Source organism: Anser cygnoides, chromosome 8 (assembly GCF_040182565.1).
Source record: "Anser cygnoides isolate HZ-2024a breed goose chromosome 8, Taihu_goose_T2T_genome, whole genome shotgun sequence".
Classification (NCBI taxonomy): Eukaryota; Metazoa; Chordata; class Aves; order Anseriformes; family Anatidae; genus Anser; species Anser cygnoides.
In genome coordinates, this window is record NC_089880.1 from 1843895 (window position 1) to 1857292 (window position 13398).

The window sequence follows — 13398 nt, forward strand, 5'->3', positions numbered from 1 at the left end:
TAGTAAACTGTTACAGGGTTACAAATAAATATACATTCTAAATATTCTTCATGGGTATAAATGGCCTTAATGTTGCATTTTCAGAATAAAGTTTCTAAAAACAATAAATGAATGTTTTAGGCAACTTTTTATAACTCTTAGAAAAAGAGAACGCTATCTTATCATGTAGCTTTCCATTTTAACCTTGAGCTTTAAAAACCTCCTCTGAATTTATTTGGTTTTCATTTATATGAATTACTATAAAAGATCAGGAACAAACCATAGGACAAACACCTGACACACATTATCTAGAAATCCAAATATCACATAACCTACCTTTTCAGCAGCACTTCAATATGTGTCATATTGCACTGCAGAAGGTATGATGGACTAGAAGAGAAAGTTAGGTTTATATTAAACTGCATAAAGACACATACATTGTTACAGTTAATATATTTGACTGGTTTAGTCTCTTGAAAAATCTACAAAATTACCCTTACAAAATTTATAATTTTGAAATAGACACAAAGCAATAAGTCAAATTTCTGTTCATAATTTGCAGTTGACATCTGCCTATAAATTTATAATTGAAATTTTCATATATGTTCGCTTTCAGAATGAGACAAATCCTGTCAGTTTCTTTAAAAGGTCAGCTCATCTACAATTAAGCAGTAATAAAGTAATCTAAAAGACTGAAGTATGTTCTTAAGCTACATAAATGATAAGTGTTAGCAAAAAAATAAACACTAGGGAAATCCACAGCTTTCATTATAGCTATTCCAAATAAAACGTTTTCTTCTGCTCAGAAACAAACTTCAAAATACAAACTTACAGTAGGTCCTCACTAAGAATAGCTCTTACCTAAATACCATTGGAAAGCAATTGATACCGAAGTGCTGAACAAACATCAGATATGACAGACATGCCAAAGAATCTGCAGAATTCTTTCGCTCTATGTCCTCAAACTCCTGATTCTCCCAGTATGATCTTTTGCCTTTATGATGTAAAAATACTAGTGGCATCAATTCTCTTATATCCTGCAAAATGTCCTAAAAAAGAAAGTTAGATTTCATTCAGTTGCCTTTAGAAAACTGCATACCCAATACTTTTAAAAGCTTAAGCTGTATTTGCAGTAAAATCTCTTATGTAGCATATGTATAAGTTACTAGAAATATTTTGTGAATATTTATGATACATACATAAAAAAGCCTTCCAGGAAAAATAACCACTGTCAGAAGAATGTTACTAAGATAGCAAAGTCAAGCACTCAAAAGTTAGCAAAAGACAAAATTAAAGTCACCCTGCAAAACCCAATTTGGCTCCCTTATCCACAAAAGCTATGAATGATAGCTTCATGATCACATTATGCCACAGGACCCATGTGTTTTTCACTGAACACTCACTTAGTATTTTGCTTTTTGATCACTGGTCATATGCAATGTAATGTTTATCTACTAAAGGCAAGCCCTGTTTTAAAGTTAGAATTGTTTTGTATGGCCTTTCTTTCCAGCAATTCACAACACAATGACACCTGAGTACTTCACAAATATTAAGTGCTTTTTTTCACACATTTTTGTAATTCTTATTGTATGGATTATGAAGAAGCAGAGAGATCAGGGTTAACTCATTCTTCCAGGGTTGTCCAAACCAAACATCCAGGCTCTGACATTTTGGATAATTAGGATTATACAAAATGTCATCTAGTCAAAGTATGTCATTACTAACCTTAGCTGCAGCTCTCATTACCCAATTCCACAAACATCAGAAGTGAATTTCTTGAGAAAATGAAGAAAAGGTAATTCATAATTAGTGTAATAAACATGGTTTCAGACTGTGCCCAACAGGAGAGGCAGGGACAAAAGACCATTTTTCAGAGTAGACTTCAACTATCTTAACCATTAGATGATCTTCTGGTAATCCCTGCCTCCATCGCTACACATCTTAAAAGTACTGCAATAAAAGAAGCAAAGATCTCACAGACAGATTCTCTTGCATTGCACAACCCTGACTGATCCACATAGCAGTTCTATCCTATGGTGACCGAGACTTGCTGTGGAAAAAAGTTGATGTGATCACAATAGAAAACCCAGTTATGGTGGAAAACAACCAGAAGTTTTGCTAGCTGCTTAGTGTGCTTCACTTTACAATCTTAATAAAATTTTGCATGCATAAATTTTTATTTTTAAAAAATTGGAGAAGAAACAATTGTATCACATGACAACTTCCAGACTTCCTTTGTGTGCATGCAAACACACACATGTATTTATACATGCTTTCCTCATCCCAGTTGGCTCCCAGTTTTTTGACATCTATCACACCTTCTCATGTCATTCCCTCCTCACAAAATGACAACCTGACCTAGACTCTCCACTTTTCCAGGACTAGTTCCTCCCCATATAAAAAGCTGCCTCTTTTCTAACTCTCTGGTTCATAGTTCTCAGCCAATTTCAGCCTTCTTCCTCAGGTAGTTGGATTTCCTCAGTTCCTCAGCCAGCTTCACCCCTCCTACTCTACCTTTTCTAAAACTTCCATTTCCCTCCATGCGTTCTTCAATTTTTTTCTCTTCTGTATTTGACTTGTGAGTTTTCCTCCTCTAACCAAAGATAACAAGGTAGAATAAATTCCGAAGCTCAAACTTAGTATCAACTCCATGAAAGAATAGAGTTAAGATGAGAAACAAGTGTATCCATAGCTATGGAAACAACTTAATCTTGCACTAATAAAACACAGATGCTATGCAAAACATTCAAAACCAGAGTAACAGCATTGGTAGCATGGAGTGGGCATGTTCACACTGAATTTCCAGCTGTAGCATCAGCAGCAGTCAAGAATCAACTTACATTTCTTAACTGGCAGCTGGCACTGCACTTTAGGCATATTAGAGATGTCTCTGTGTGCAAAACTTGGATTAATACTTGGATTTTTACCTTCATCTAATACTGCAACAAAAACAATCCTTTAGGTATTTCAAAAAATTAAAAATAATACATCACCAAGAAAAAGTTACAAAAAAAAAAGTTACAACAAAGTAGCAACTGCTGATTCAGAGAACAATCCAAATTGGCTTATCAAGGAGCAAAACTGTGTCTGCAAGATTTATAATTTCTAGGGATGGAACCTTTAACTATTCCAAACCTTTATCTACCTGCATTATCTTACAGGACCTGGTAAGCCATCACACACCAGTAACAGAAGCAAAATGAGCTCCACAACTAATTAATGGGAATTCTGAAACATAACACTGCTTTTGCAAACACTGTAATTCATTTTGACTACACTTACTATAATTTCAGTTGCAAAATGCCTGAAGGGATGTTCTTCAATGCCTTCAAGCTGTTCGAGCTGAGCGGTCAACAATGGGTATTTCAGGCTTTTCATACAGCTGAAATAAGAAGGGGTGAAACAAAAAATCACCAATAAGGTCACAAATAGAGACTATACTAATGTCATTAATGACCAACAGCAAAGTCTACACTCATATTAGCTGCTGCTATTCCCAATATTCCAAGAATGAAAATAAGAATGTCTCTCAGAGAAGCATTCCTTAGAATTAGCCTCCAAAATACGATTATCCTCAGTTATACCTTTGAGTAGAAGCACAGGGCCGCCAAATTAGCTCTGTATCACAGAGACTAACATTTCTTTACCAATTCCTTGTACTAAAACAATGATTTTTGCCTTTCTTCTCTCACTTCATAAAAATGTAAAGGATTATTTTTTTTTTCATTTTTGAAATACAGCACTGGTTTATATGCTGACAGCATTATAAAAACACTAATAAGATGATTTATTTACTGCCTACGCAATAAATGCCTACTGTTCATTTTGTTACTTTATAAAATACAATAATTTGACAAAAAGTGCTCACAACTTTAATAATTCTTCTTTCAGCTCCATGTCATTGTATTCTGATGACTTTTCCATGTTTTTAACAACTTCATTCACAAAAGGTTTAGCAAAGTCCACCACTGCATTACAACATTGGCAGAGACCAAGTTTATCTTCCTGTATTTGTTGTTTTGTGTAAGGCACAGGCAAGGGAGTAAGCTGATTCATAATCATAGCCAAAGATAAGCCCACTGAGTAGGCCTTCTTGTTCTGAAGTTTCAAAAGCACTGAAACAAAGAGAACATTTTGGGACATTAAGTTATTACTTGCAGGAAGAAAGTGTGAAGAAAAACAATGTGACTGCATAACAAAGCCTTTAGTTTCTGGGGAGGAAAGAGACTAATGCCTGAACTCATATGACTAAGTACAGCAAGACTAAACAATACCACCAGCTAGTCTAAGACACTGTAGTTAACATGACTATATAGCTGAGAATGACATAATAAAGCAGTCCCACATTTCCACACATTCTTCCTTTCTCTGTAGCACAGTCATGTTACTTATTTAGTTGGTATCCAAAACCAACACTTTTCATTTTTTTATGCAAATCAGAAGAACGTATCTTTCAGCTCAAACATTTCAACTGCTTCAATTACAAATATAAGTTTTATACCATGAAAATATGGAAATGTATGTTTTAAAAGTTAATTACTGAAAAATTCCCCATTTATATTTTGCAGAATATAAAAAAACTGTAAAGACTACCAGGACAGCAATATTCTGAAACTATTCTAGCAAAGGTTAAAGTAATTTGATAAATAAGATTTTTTTTTCTTCAGAAACTACATGAGCAAGTGAATGTTACCTGTCTGCAGAGGCTGAAGTAGTAGCATGACAGTTGGGCACACTTTCTCTCCCGACGTCTGCTCTATCTGCTCAAGTAAACCCAAAAAAAGTTCCTTCGGATTGCATAGCTGCAAGAGAGGAACAACATACATGTTTTAACTGCTATGGTCATAAAATATTTAAAAAAAAAAAAAACCCACACCACAAACAAACTACAATACAGAAGTTCCTGAACATTAAGAAAGCAGATCAGAACATCCAAAATAATCTTTAAGGAAATAAATATGAAACAATAAGTACTTCCCTACAGTTAATGCCTTCTGTAACATGTATATGCAAGTACACTTTTATGTAAGCTGAAAACATAGCAAATCTAATGGCATAAAACTTGATTTCTACATTCTATAAACACCTCACAGTACTGTAGCAAGAAATTCCTTAGGAGCAGAGAGAAAAGAAAAACTTCAGTGTGAATTCTGCTCAGTTTGCAAGTTGTTCTCTAAGTAGGTGAACGAAAGGGAACTGATTTCCTACAGAATAAATTTTATTTCCCTGTTACTCCCCCAGAATCAGCAGATACTCACTGTCATACTGTAACTGCTGAAGACAAGAGGCAGCATTGCTGTGGCTAAACTGACTGCAGAAGCTGGCCATTAAAAACTTTGTATCAGATGAGGTCTAGCTACTTTTTCCTGAGTAATTCTCTGTCTCTATGCTTTGTCTAGTTAATAAATTCTCCAAATTTGTTAAAAGGCTGAATACCTCTGAGAATGCTAATCTTTTGTCTACTTCAGTGAAAACTGGCCTGTGTGCTTAAAAGTTATGCGGAATGGGCAGAAGAACACAGAAGTATTCATGCCCTGTTTTTTTTGCAAATCAGAAGGAGAAAAGGACATCTCCCTTCCACTTCCCTACAATTATTTTATTTTAACTATGTATTTCAAAGCCATACCTGTACCAACTGATCTAGTATCTTCAGGCAGTGTTCTCGCTTATCATCTCGCTTATCATCTTCCTGTTTATATGCTAAAATGCACCTAACAAGAGGAGAAATGAGATTCCAACCCATATTCTTGATGATAACCTACAAAACAGATTTTCAGAGAATAAACGAAAACCTGACATCTTCTAAACACAGAAAAATTGTATATATGAAGGTCAAAAAAAGACAACAGATCAATGTCCTGGTTGCAACCAATACCATAATAATGTCACTGAAAACGTAACATCTATTACTATAAAGTTTTGTACTTGACATGCATCGTATTCTCTCCCCATACCTATCAATATAGATTCATATTTTGTCCAGCTTTCTTTAATGTATTATTTCTAACACGTATATAGTTCAATGAATTTACATGGCAATAAATGTCAAACAGGACTAGGTAGAGGGGTTTTGCTGGATTAAGCAAAGCAGAGAAAGAAAGTCTAGAAAAAATGTGTTTAAAGTGAGGGGATCAGGATTTTCAATTGTTACACCAAACTCACAGAATTCGTGACTAGATGGGGACCCCCAGTAACACTGGGCAAAAATTCCATCCTTCGCTTTCTTCCTGAACTTCCTATTTGTGTACAACTTAGTATGTTAGCATCATCTTAGTCAACTCTTACAGTTTTGACCCATATTATTGTATCCATCTGTGGTGGTTTGACCCTGGCCAGAAAATAAGCACCCACCAGACAGATGCTCATTCTCCACCCACATCAAGATGGGGAAGAGTATCAGTGCAAAATAGAGAAAAACTCATGGGTCATGACAAAGACAATTTAATAAGTGAAGGGAAAAAAGAGGAAAAAAAGCAAGTGATGCAAAGGCAATCACTCACTAACTCCCATCAGCAGACCAATGCCCAGCCAGTCTCTGAGCAACAGCTACCTTGGGAAGACTGTCCCCCTTTTCACTGGCAAGCATGATATTATCTGGTATGGAATCTCTCTTTGATCGAATAGGGTCAGCTGTCCCAGCTGTGTCCCCTTCCAACCTCTTGCAACCTCCCAGTCTATTTGCCGAGGGGGCAGAGTGAAAAGTAGAAATGGCCTTGATGCTGTGCATGCACTGCTCAGTAACAGCTGTGACACCAGTGTGTTATCAACCCTGTCTTGGCCACAAACCTAAAGCAGCACCATACAAGCTGCCATGAAGAAAATGCCATTCAGCGCCTCATCTGAAATTCTGTCCTGCAACAGAAGGCCAAGGGCACTTTCTCTTAGTTATGTTTTCGGCATCTCTTTTCTATTTCCTTAACTCACTAGAAAGTAGTTATGAATGGTTTTCTTAAATTACCACGGCTTGACTTCGGTAAACTACCTGCAGTCGCACAAGAACGTGCACTTAACAGACAGCAACTGATTAACTGTTCATATGCACACACTTGCTGCACAGTGAAAGTAGCTTTCCCTTTTTAATAGTTTTATCTATTTAAGTGTGCTTAATGTACAACTAATATATAGTGCAAACTTCAACTCACCTTATTTTTCTCATTTTGAATTACTTCTAACAACTGAGCAGCATATCCATCTTCTAAACATTTCTGACCTGCAACCTGAAACAGATTAAAATCTTCTCCTCTAAAATCAGATTCTTCCAGAATTTGCTAGAAAGAAAATATACATGCTTAACTCCATATTTATAAAAATCAAATAAAAAATAGGTAAATCCAAGTTTTCATCTCAAAATTAGATATACTGTCACTGTAACTTATCATTTCTTACTAACATCTTTTACATGTTAAAAGGAGTTACCAAGAGCTACCACAGAAGACAAAGCAGTATTTCAGTAGCATTTTCTAACTCTAAACTACAGCACAATATATGGATGATGTATTTTCTACAACAGTCTGCTGGTGATTTGTTCCCTTAGACAGGTACCGTTGAGAGAAATATGAACAATTCTTTCTCTGGGAGGCAGAACTTGGGATAAGCACCATGCAGAAGTCAATGAAACATGGAGGCTGAACCTAGCTGCCCAATGAGGAGATCTGCTAATGAACGTCTTGTGTTTTGCAGTCATAAAGAAAAACTTGAACTGCTTACATTTGTCATGTTTATGAAGAGAAAAGTACTTACGCATCTTTGTATTATGGCTTGAAGTTCATCAACTGCCATTGTAGTTTGACTTCGTTCTTCTGACATTGAAAACTATTATAAATTAAGGGGTGCAGTATTAAAACACATGAAGTAAACGTAGAGACTGAAAAATAATCACATTACCAAAAAAATGCCCAGTAGCGAAATGAGAACAATCTATATGAATAGATCTTATGAAGATTACATGATTTTAAAAAAGGCAAAAATATATTTTTAAGAAATGTATACTGTATTATTCTACATAGAAAATAACCTGCATTCTGTGTACAGGGAAGCAATTTCTGAGTGCCATCAGGATCATCTTAGGAAGTCAGGAGGCCTTAGCTATGACACAGACACTGAAAACTGCAACGAATACAGCCTGGGGTCGCTGTATAACAACCCTGGACTCCCATGATACACTATGTTTTCTATGCATGTCTTCACTGGATAAGCTCTCTGCTCAGCTCTGACTAGAACACTCTAACCTGATGCCCAGGATGTGCACAGCTGATCCAGCTGCTGTGCCAGTTTGTGTCAACAGTGTTTTAGTCCAGTCAAGACTACATAGGCAACATCAATTCTTTCCTCCCAGTATCTAGGTTGGTTGTTCAGTGTCCTTTTACCTCTAGATGCAATTAAAAACTTCCTTGCTGAAAAGTAAGTGAGCATTTCAATAAAGTTACCATAAGTTACACATAAAATCAAGCTCAATTATTGCATGATATATCAGAGCAATGGTTGTAATCTTTATAGTTTTGCGTAACTCCACGTGCCTAAACCTGGTTATATAATCACTGTGGCTGTCAATTACCTCTGCACTTCAATAATTGGCAAACTATTCATCCAAGCACCCAAGATTCATATTTACACAGATATTTCAATGTAACATCCTCAATCTTTCCTCCTAAGTTTGACCTCAGCTACCTAACACAGCATCTGGATAACTAAGCTATTTGGACATTTATAAAAAACAGTCAACTCACAATAGCTTAAAAAGCACATGTGCAAATTTTATTACTCAAAGATCAGGTAACTTTCTATTCTCAACCGCCTAATTTAACACTTTAACTTCACTGCAATCTAGCGATGTTTCAAACCTGATCTTTCCGATTTTGTGATTATCATATACTTTATTAACACACATTGTACCACTTGAGCTTTTAATTTTGGAGAACATACTAAGATGCCCAAAACAATTTACATGTACTTTTGAACGCTCATATTTTGGGGTTTTCAGCCCTCAGAAATTTTACAGCGTACTTACAGCCTTGAAATATGCCCTGGCAGGGATTTGCCAGTTAACCTCGCAGACGGTCTCAGGCCTTAATACTTAATCCAGTTTCTAATTATATCTTTTCACTGGTTCCCGCGGCAAGCGTACAGCATCTAAATAACGAGAAAAAATCCGCTTTTAACCCTCAGGAAGCTCCCTCCTCTACCAAACGCACCCCCCAGCCCCCTCCCCAGGCAGGTACCACACGCAGGCCGATCCCGAGGGCTACTACCGAGCCTCTCGTACACGGCTGGACCAAAGCCCCCGACTCCGCTTCCTCACCCCTCGCCCCGCCGACGGAGCCGGGCTCCCCCTGCAGCGCCTCAGCCCTCGGCCGGCCACGCGCACCGCTCAGCCGCCGCCGCTCTGCCGCCTCCCGCCGGGCCGGGCCACACCGAGACGGCTCCGCCTCCGGTGAGAGGTCAGGGGGAGGAGGGAGGGAGCCGGCAGCCGCCACCACCACGATGGCGGCCAGGAGGCCGCAGGGCAGCGCCAAGGGGAAGCCCGGCCGGCGGCGCGCAGGTAAGCTCCGAGCGCCGCTTCCCCCCCTCCCCGCGCTGTGGGCTCTCCCTTGTGCCCTTAGGCCGGCGCAGCGGGCTCGCCTAACTCGCTGTACCGAAGGGGGTGAGGAGCGGCGGGACGGCCGGCGGTGCGGGGACGCTACCGCCAGCGCAGTGGGGCTGGGGCGGGCCGGCGGCGGGTGTGGGGCTGGGTCCCGGGCGCTCCGCCCGCCCCCTCAGGCTCCGGGGGGCTGCAGCGCCGGGAGCCCGCCCCCGGCCGTTCGGCTGGTCGGGGAGCCGCGGCTCCGATATGTTCTGTTGGTGAAGGAAGAAAATAAACTTATAGATTTCCATATTCTTGATTTCTAGGAAATAAACATTCAGCTGCTCTGGAAAATGAAGACGTTACTCAGAGGTATAATTTCTGACTAACAATGCGTGGTCGTCATGTTGTTTTGCTTCACTTTGCAACTGTATTCTTTGCCTGGCATGGGTTTTTTTTGGCTTTCTTAGAGTGCCGTAAGAGATAGCCAGTACCCCCTTCGGGTACACTTGTTTGGGACAACGCTATGTGTCTTTCAACTGCATTCCCACAGTAGTTACTATAAAGATAACTCATCCAAACATTTACAAGAAAAAATACACATGCATTTCTGTACTCAAGGTAAAAGGGACGACAGTGGGATGCTATCACAGTAGTGAGTGGTATTGTTACTTTTTTTTTCCCCCTGGAAACTCTTCATTTATTCAGTATGTGACTGAAGCGTACCTAGAAGATACCTTTATCATGCTTTAATTTCATTGTTCAATGTGTGGCTTAATTCTTCTTTTACTTCTCAATTCAGACCTTGTTCTGAAAACAGAATTGTTGATCTTATCCTGAAGGTTTTTGTTAATACGTTGAATGTTTGCTGAATCGTTTTCACAACAGCCAGTAAAAGACAGTATGTTGAGATAGTGTATTAGCATTTATACTTTCAGATGGAAAAGTGAGGCAAAGAGATTAAGGACAATTTTTTCTACTACTTTTGAGTTAGGGCTTCCAAAATAGACTCTGCACATATATACATGGTATAATATGCCACAAGTTTATGAATCTGAACTCCATAGTTGTATTTCCTTACTCTGTAGTGCCTGATTTTTGCCAGTTTAATTTCCTTGCATACTTTCCAGTCTTCTTTATTCACTTTAAAAACCAAACCTGAAAGATTTGGCCATGGCAGATTTTTTTGCCATGGGCAGTTACCTAAAAATTCATTTGACTGCATAGAAGACTTTCAGATGAATATCGTGGACCTCTACCAGTTAAGAAAGTAGAATGATTGTACATTGACAGCCTCTGTGGGAGGTGCTGCTAGATGGAGATGAGAGACACCTGTATGGGTCCTGGTAGACGACAGGTTGACCATGTGCCAGCAGTGTGCCCTGGTGGCCAAGAGGGCCAATGGGATCCTGACGTGCATTAAAAGGAGTGTTGCCAGCAGGGCAGGGGAGGTGATCCTCCCCCTCTACTCTGCCCTGGTCAGGCCTCACCTGGAGTACTGTGTCCAGTTCTGGGCTCCCCGGTACAAAAAAAGACAGGGATCTCCTGGAAAGAGTCCAGCGGAGGGCCACAAAGATGATATGGGGCCTGGAGCATCCTCCCTATGAAGAAAGGCTGAGAGACCTGTGTCTGTTCAGCCTGGAGAAAAGAAGACTGAGAGGGGATCTTATCAATGTTTATAAATACCTGAAATGTGGGAGACAGAGGGATTTGGCCAACCTCTTTCCAGTGGTTTCTGGGGACGGGACAAGGGGTAATGGCCACAAAACTGGGCACAGGAAGTTCCGCACCAACATGAGAAAGAACTTCTTCACGGTGAGGGTGACGGAGCACTGGGACAGGCTGCCCAGGGAGGTTGTGGGGTCTCCTTCTCTGGAGATATTCAAGGCCCGTCTGGATGCCTACCTGGGCAGCCTGCTCTAAGGAACCTGCTTTGGCAGCGGGGTTGGACCCGATGATCTTTTGAGGTCCCTTCCAACGCTACAATTCTGTGATTCTGTGATATCATTGATATTTGGTAAAGATACAGGTGGAGAACTGTTCATGGAACCTACTCTCTGTGTCATTCAATATCCTTTATGTTACAGGAAAGCAGCCCTGGAGGCTGCTACTAGAAAGAAGATTGAATTTGAGAAAAAAGCACTGCATATTGTTGAGCAGCTCTTGGAAGAGAACATTACTGAAGAGTTCCTTCTGAATTCTGTATGTGTTGCAAATTTTTACACTATTTTGTATCTCAGTGTTCAACTTTTTAAGTTCTTGGAGTGATTTGCTGAAGTTTAAAGTAAACAAGGTTATTCTCTCTCTTGTCAGCTCTGATTGCCTTATTTTCAGGGGTTTTGTAATGAAAATATGCTGTAGTTTTGTAGGACTATATGTATTTATGAATCCTCACTTTATTACCTTTGTTTATATCCACAGGTTTTGGACTCAGAGGTGAAGTATAAAAAGTTAGGTCCATATCATATCCTCTGTGAATTTAGACAACGGTACTCTTTACCCCACAGTTCATACTGGCAGCACAATTTTTATAATACCACTGGGATGGTATGAGGATTATTCCTGTTAAAGTTGTAAATACACTGGTAGATAGGTGTATATAACATATAAAGAGAGGAAAATTGTGAGAATAGGTACCACGCTAGAGGCAAAATGATGAGGCTTTCGTATATATAAGTATCCATGTCTTTCTTTTCCTCCGAGTGTTTACCTTGTTACCAATTTTACTTCGGAGGTTCTGAATGCTGTTTATTAAACTTACTTGATACTATTATAAAATGAAATGTATTTACTTGCTTATGAGAAGTTTTGAGTGTGAAAAATGACCTTCCAGTATCTGTTGTTGAACTGTTTTCTTGTCATTTCAGGGAAAAAGTATTACTCCATCTCACTATAAAGACATTGTTGATGAACGGTCTATCATCAAATTATGTGGTTATCCTATATGTCAAAATAAACTGGAAAATGTAAGTTGCTTTTTATTAATGCTGTTAACATAAGAACCTCTTAGTGGTTTTTATATTCTTGCTTTTTTTTTACATAGATAAAAATACTGTTAGGTAATGGGCCAGATAGCCTGTAGTTCCATTTCAGCTTAAGACTTCTGAAGTAAAAAGTTAAATCTGACCTGTTGACCATCATTGCTGTATGACAGAATCAGTTAGCATATTAAAATATGTGCATTAAGAATCAAGTTTAATGTAAAATCATGACAGAGGTGACAGTCTTGCTGATGAAAGTATATCATTTTAGGTGCCAAAACAGAAGTACAGAATTTCAACAAAAACTAACAGAGTTTATGATATTACTGAAAGAAAGGTATGGTAACAAGCTATTTCTATACTGTATTTAATATTGTTTCTACATTAGAAATGCATTTTGTAAAAGTATTCATATAGTGGCTTGGTTCAGAACCAACATATTTGGATCTGCTCTTTGAACTTTTTTGATTATGTAGAACCCAACACAGGCTTGTTTCTGATAATGAAAGTGCAAAAAGGAGCAGGGGGGTGGGGAGAAAAAGAAAAAACTAAGAGTGATTTGTGGGAAATGAGATAGACCTGTTTGGTTTCTCACATAAATTAAAAAATTGATTATAAGCTGAAAAAGAAATATGAATTGGTACTTAAATTTCACGGGTATGAAAAACAATTGATTTTGTCCCTTTCGTTGAGTATTAAAGATGTCTTTAGTCATACTTTACACACTGCTTTGTTTCCAGTGCTTCTGCAGCAACTTCTGCTACAGAGCATCTAAATATTTTGAAGCTCAAATTTCCAAAAGTCCAGTATGGATGCGAGAAGAAGAAATGTAAGTATAACCTGATATATTTGTAGTTCATTTTGAGGATGCTATTTTCT

General features: G+C 38.6%; 2 protein-coding genes across 10 annotated transcripts in view; one reads left to right on the forward strand and one right to left on the reverse strand.

The window, feature by feature from the left end:
• GLMN (glomulin, FKBP associated protein) overlaps positions 1–9759 on the reverse strand; it is a 21847-nt gene extending 12088 nt beyond the window's left edge. For 3 of the 9 annotated variants that reach the window (XM_048067079.2, XM_048067075.2, XM_048067082.2), the window contains exons 1-10: positions 9278–9414; positions 8987–9108; positions 7720–7791; positions 7122–7247; positions 5606–5737; positions 4673–4781; positions 3848–4094; positions 3262–3361; positions 841–1028; positions 316–369 (exon numbers count right to left, since the gene is read on the reverse strand). In XM_048067079.2, coding sequence (XP_047923036.1) covers positions 316–369; positions 841–1028; positions 3262–3361; positions 3848–4094; positions 4673–4781; positions 5606–5737; positions 7122–7247; positions 7720–7785 — 1022 coding nt within the window. In that variant the 5' untranslated portion in view covers positions 7786–7791; positions 8987–9108; positions 9278–9414. Of the gene's footprint in view, positions 1–315; positions 370–840; positions 1029–3261; positions 3362–3847; positions 4095–4672; positions 4782–5605; positions 5738–7121; positions 7248–7719; positions 7792–8986; positions 9109–9277; positions 9415–9611 lie in introns of those variants that run through there. The other 6 variants (XM_048067076.2, XM_048067081.2, XM_048067077.2 and 3 more) reach the window with 6 other exon arrangements.
• Positions 9386–13398, forward strand: part of RPAP2 (RNA polymerase II associated protein 2) — a 37104-nt gene continuing 33091 nt past the window's right edge. The window contains exons 1-6 of the mRNA XM_048067074.2: positions 9386–9517; positions 9865–9910; positions 11626–11740; positions 12406–12504; positions 12791–12856; positions 13260–13348. Of these exons, the coding sequence (XP_047923031.1) occupies positions 9460–9517; positions 9865–9910; positions 11626–11740; positions 12406–12504; positions 12791–12856; positions 13260–13348 (473 nt within the window). The 5' untranslated portion in view covers positions 9386–9459. The remainder of the gene's footprint in view (positions 9518–9864; positions 9911–11625; positions 11741–12405; positions 12505–12790; positions 12857–13259; positions 13349–13398) is intronic.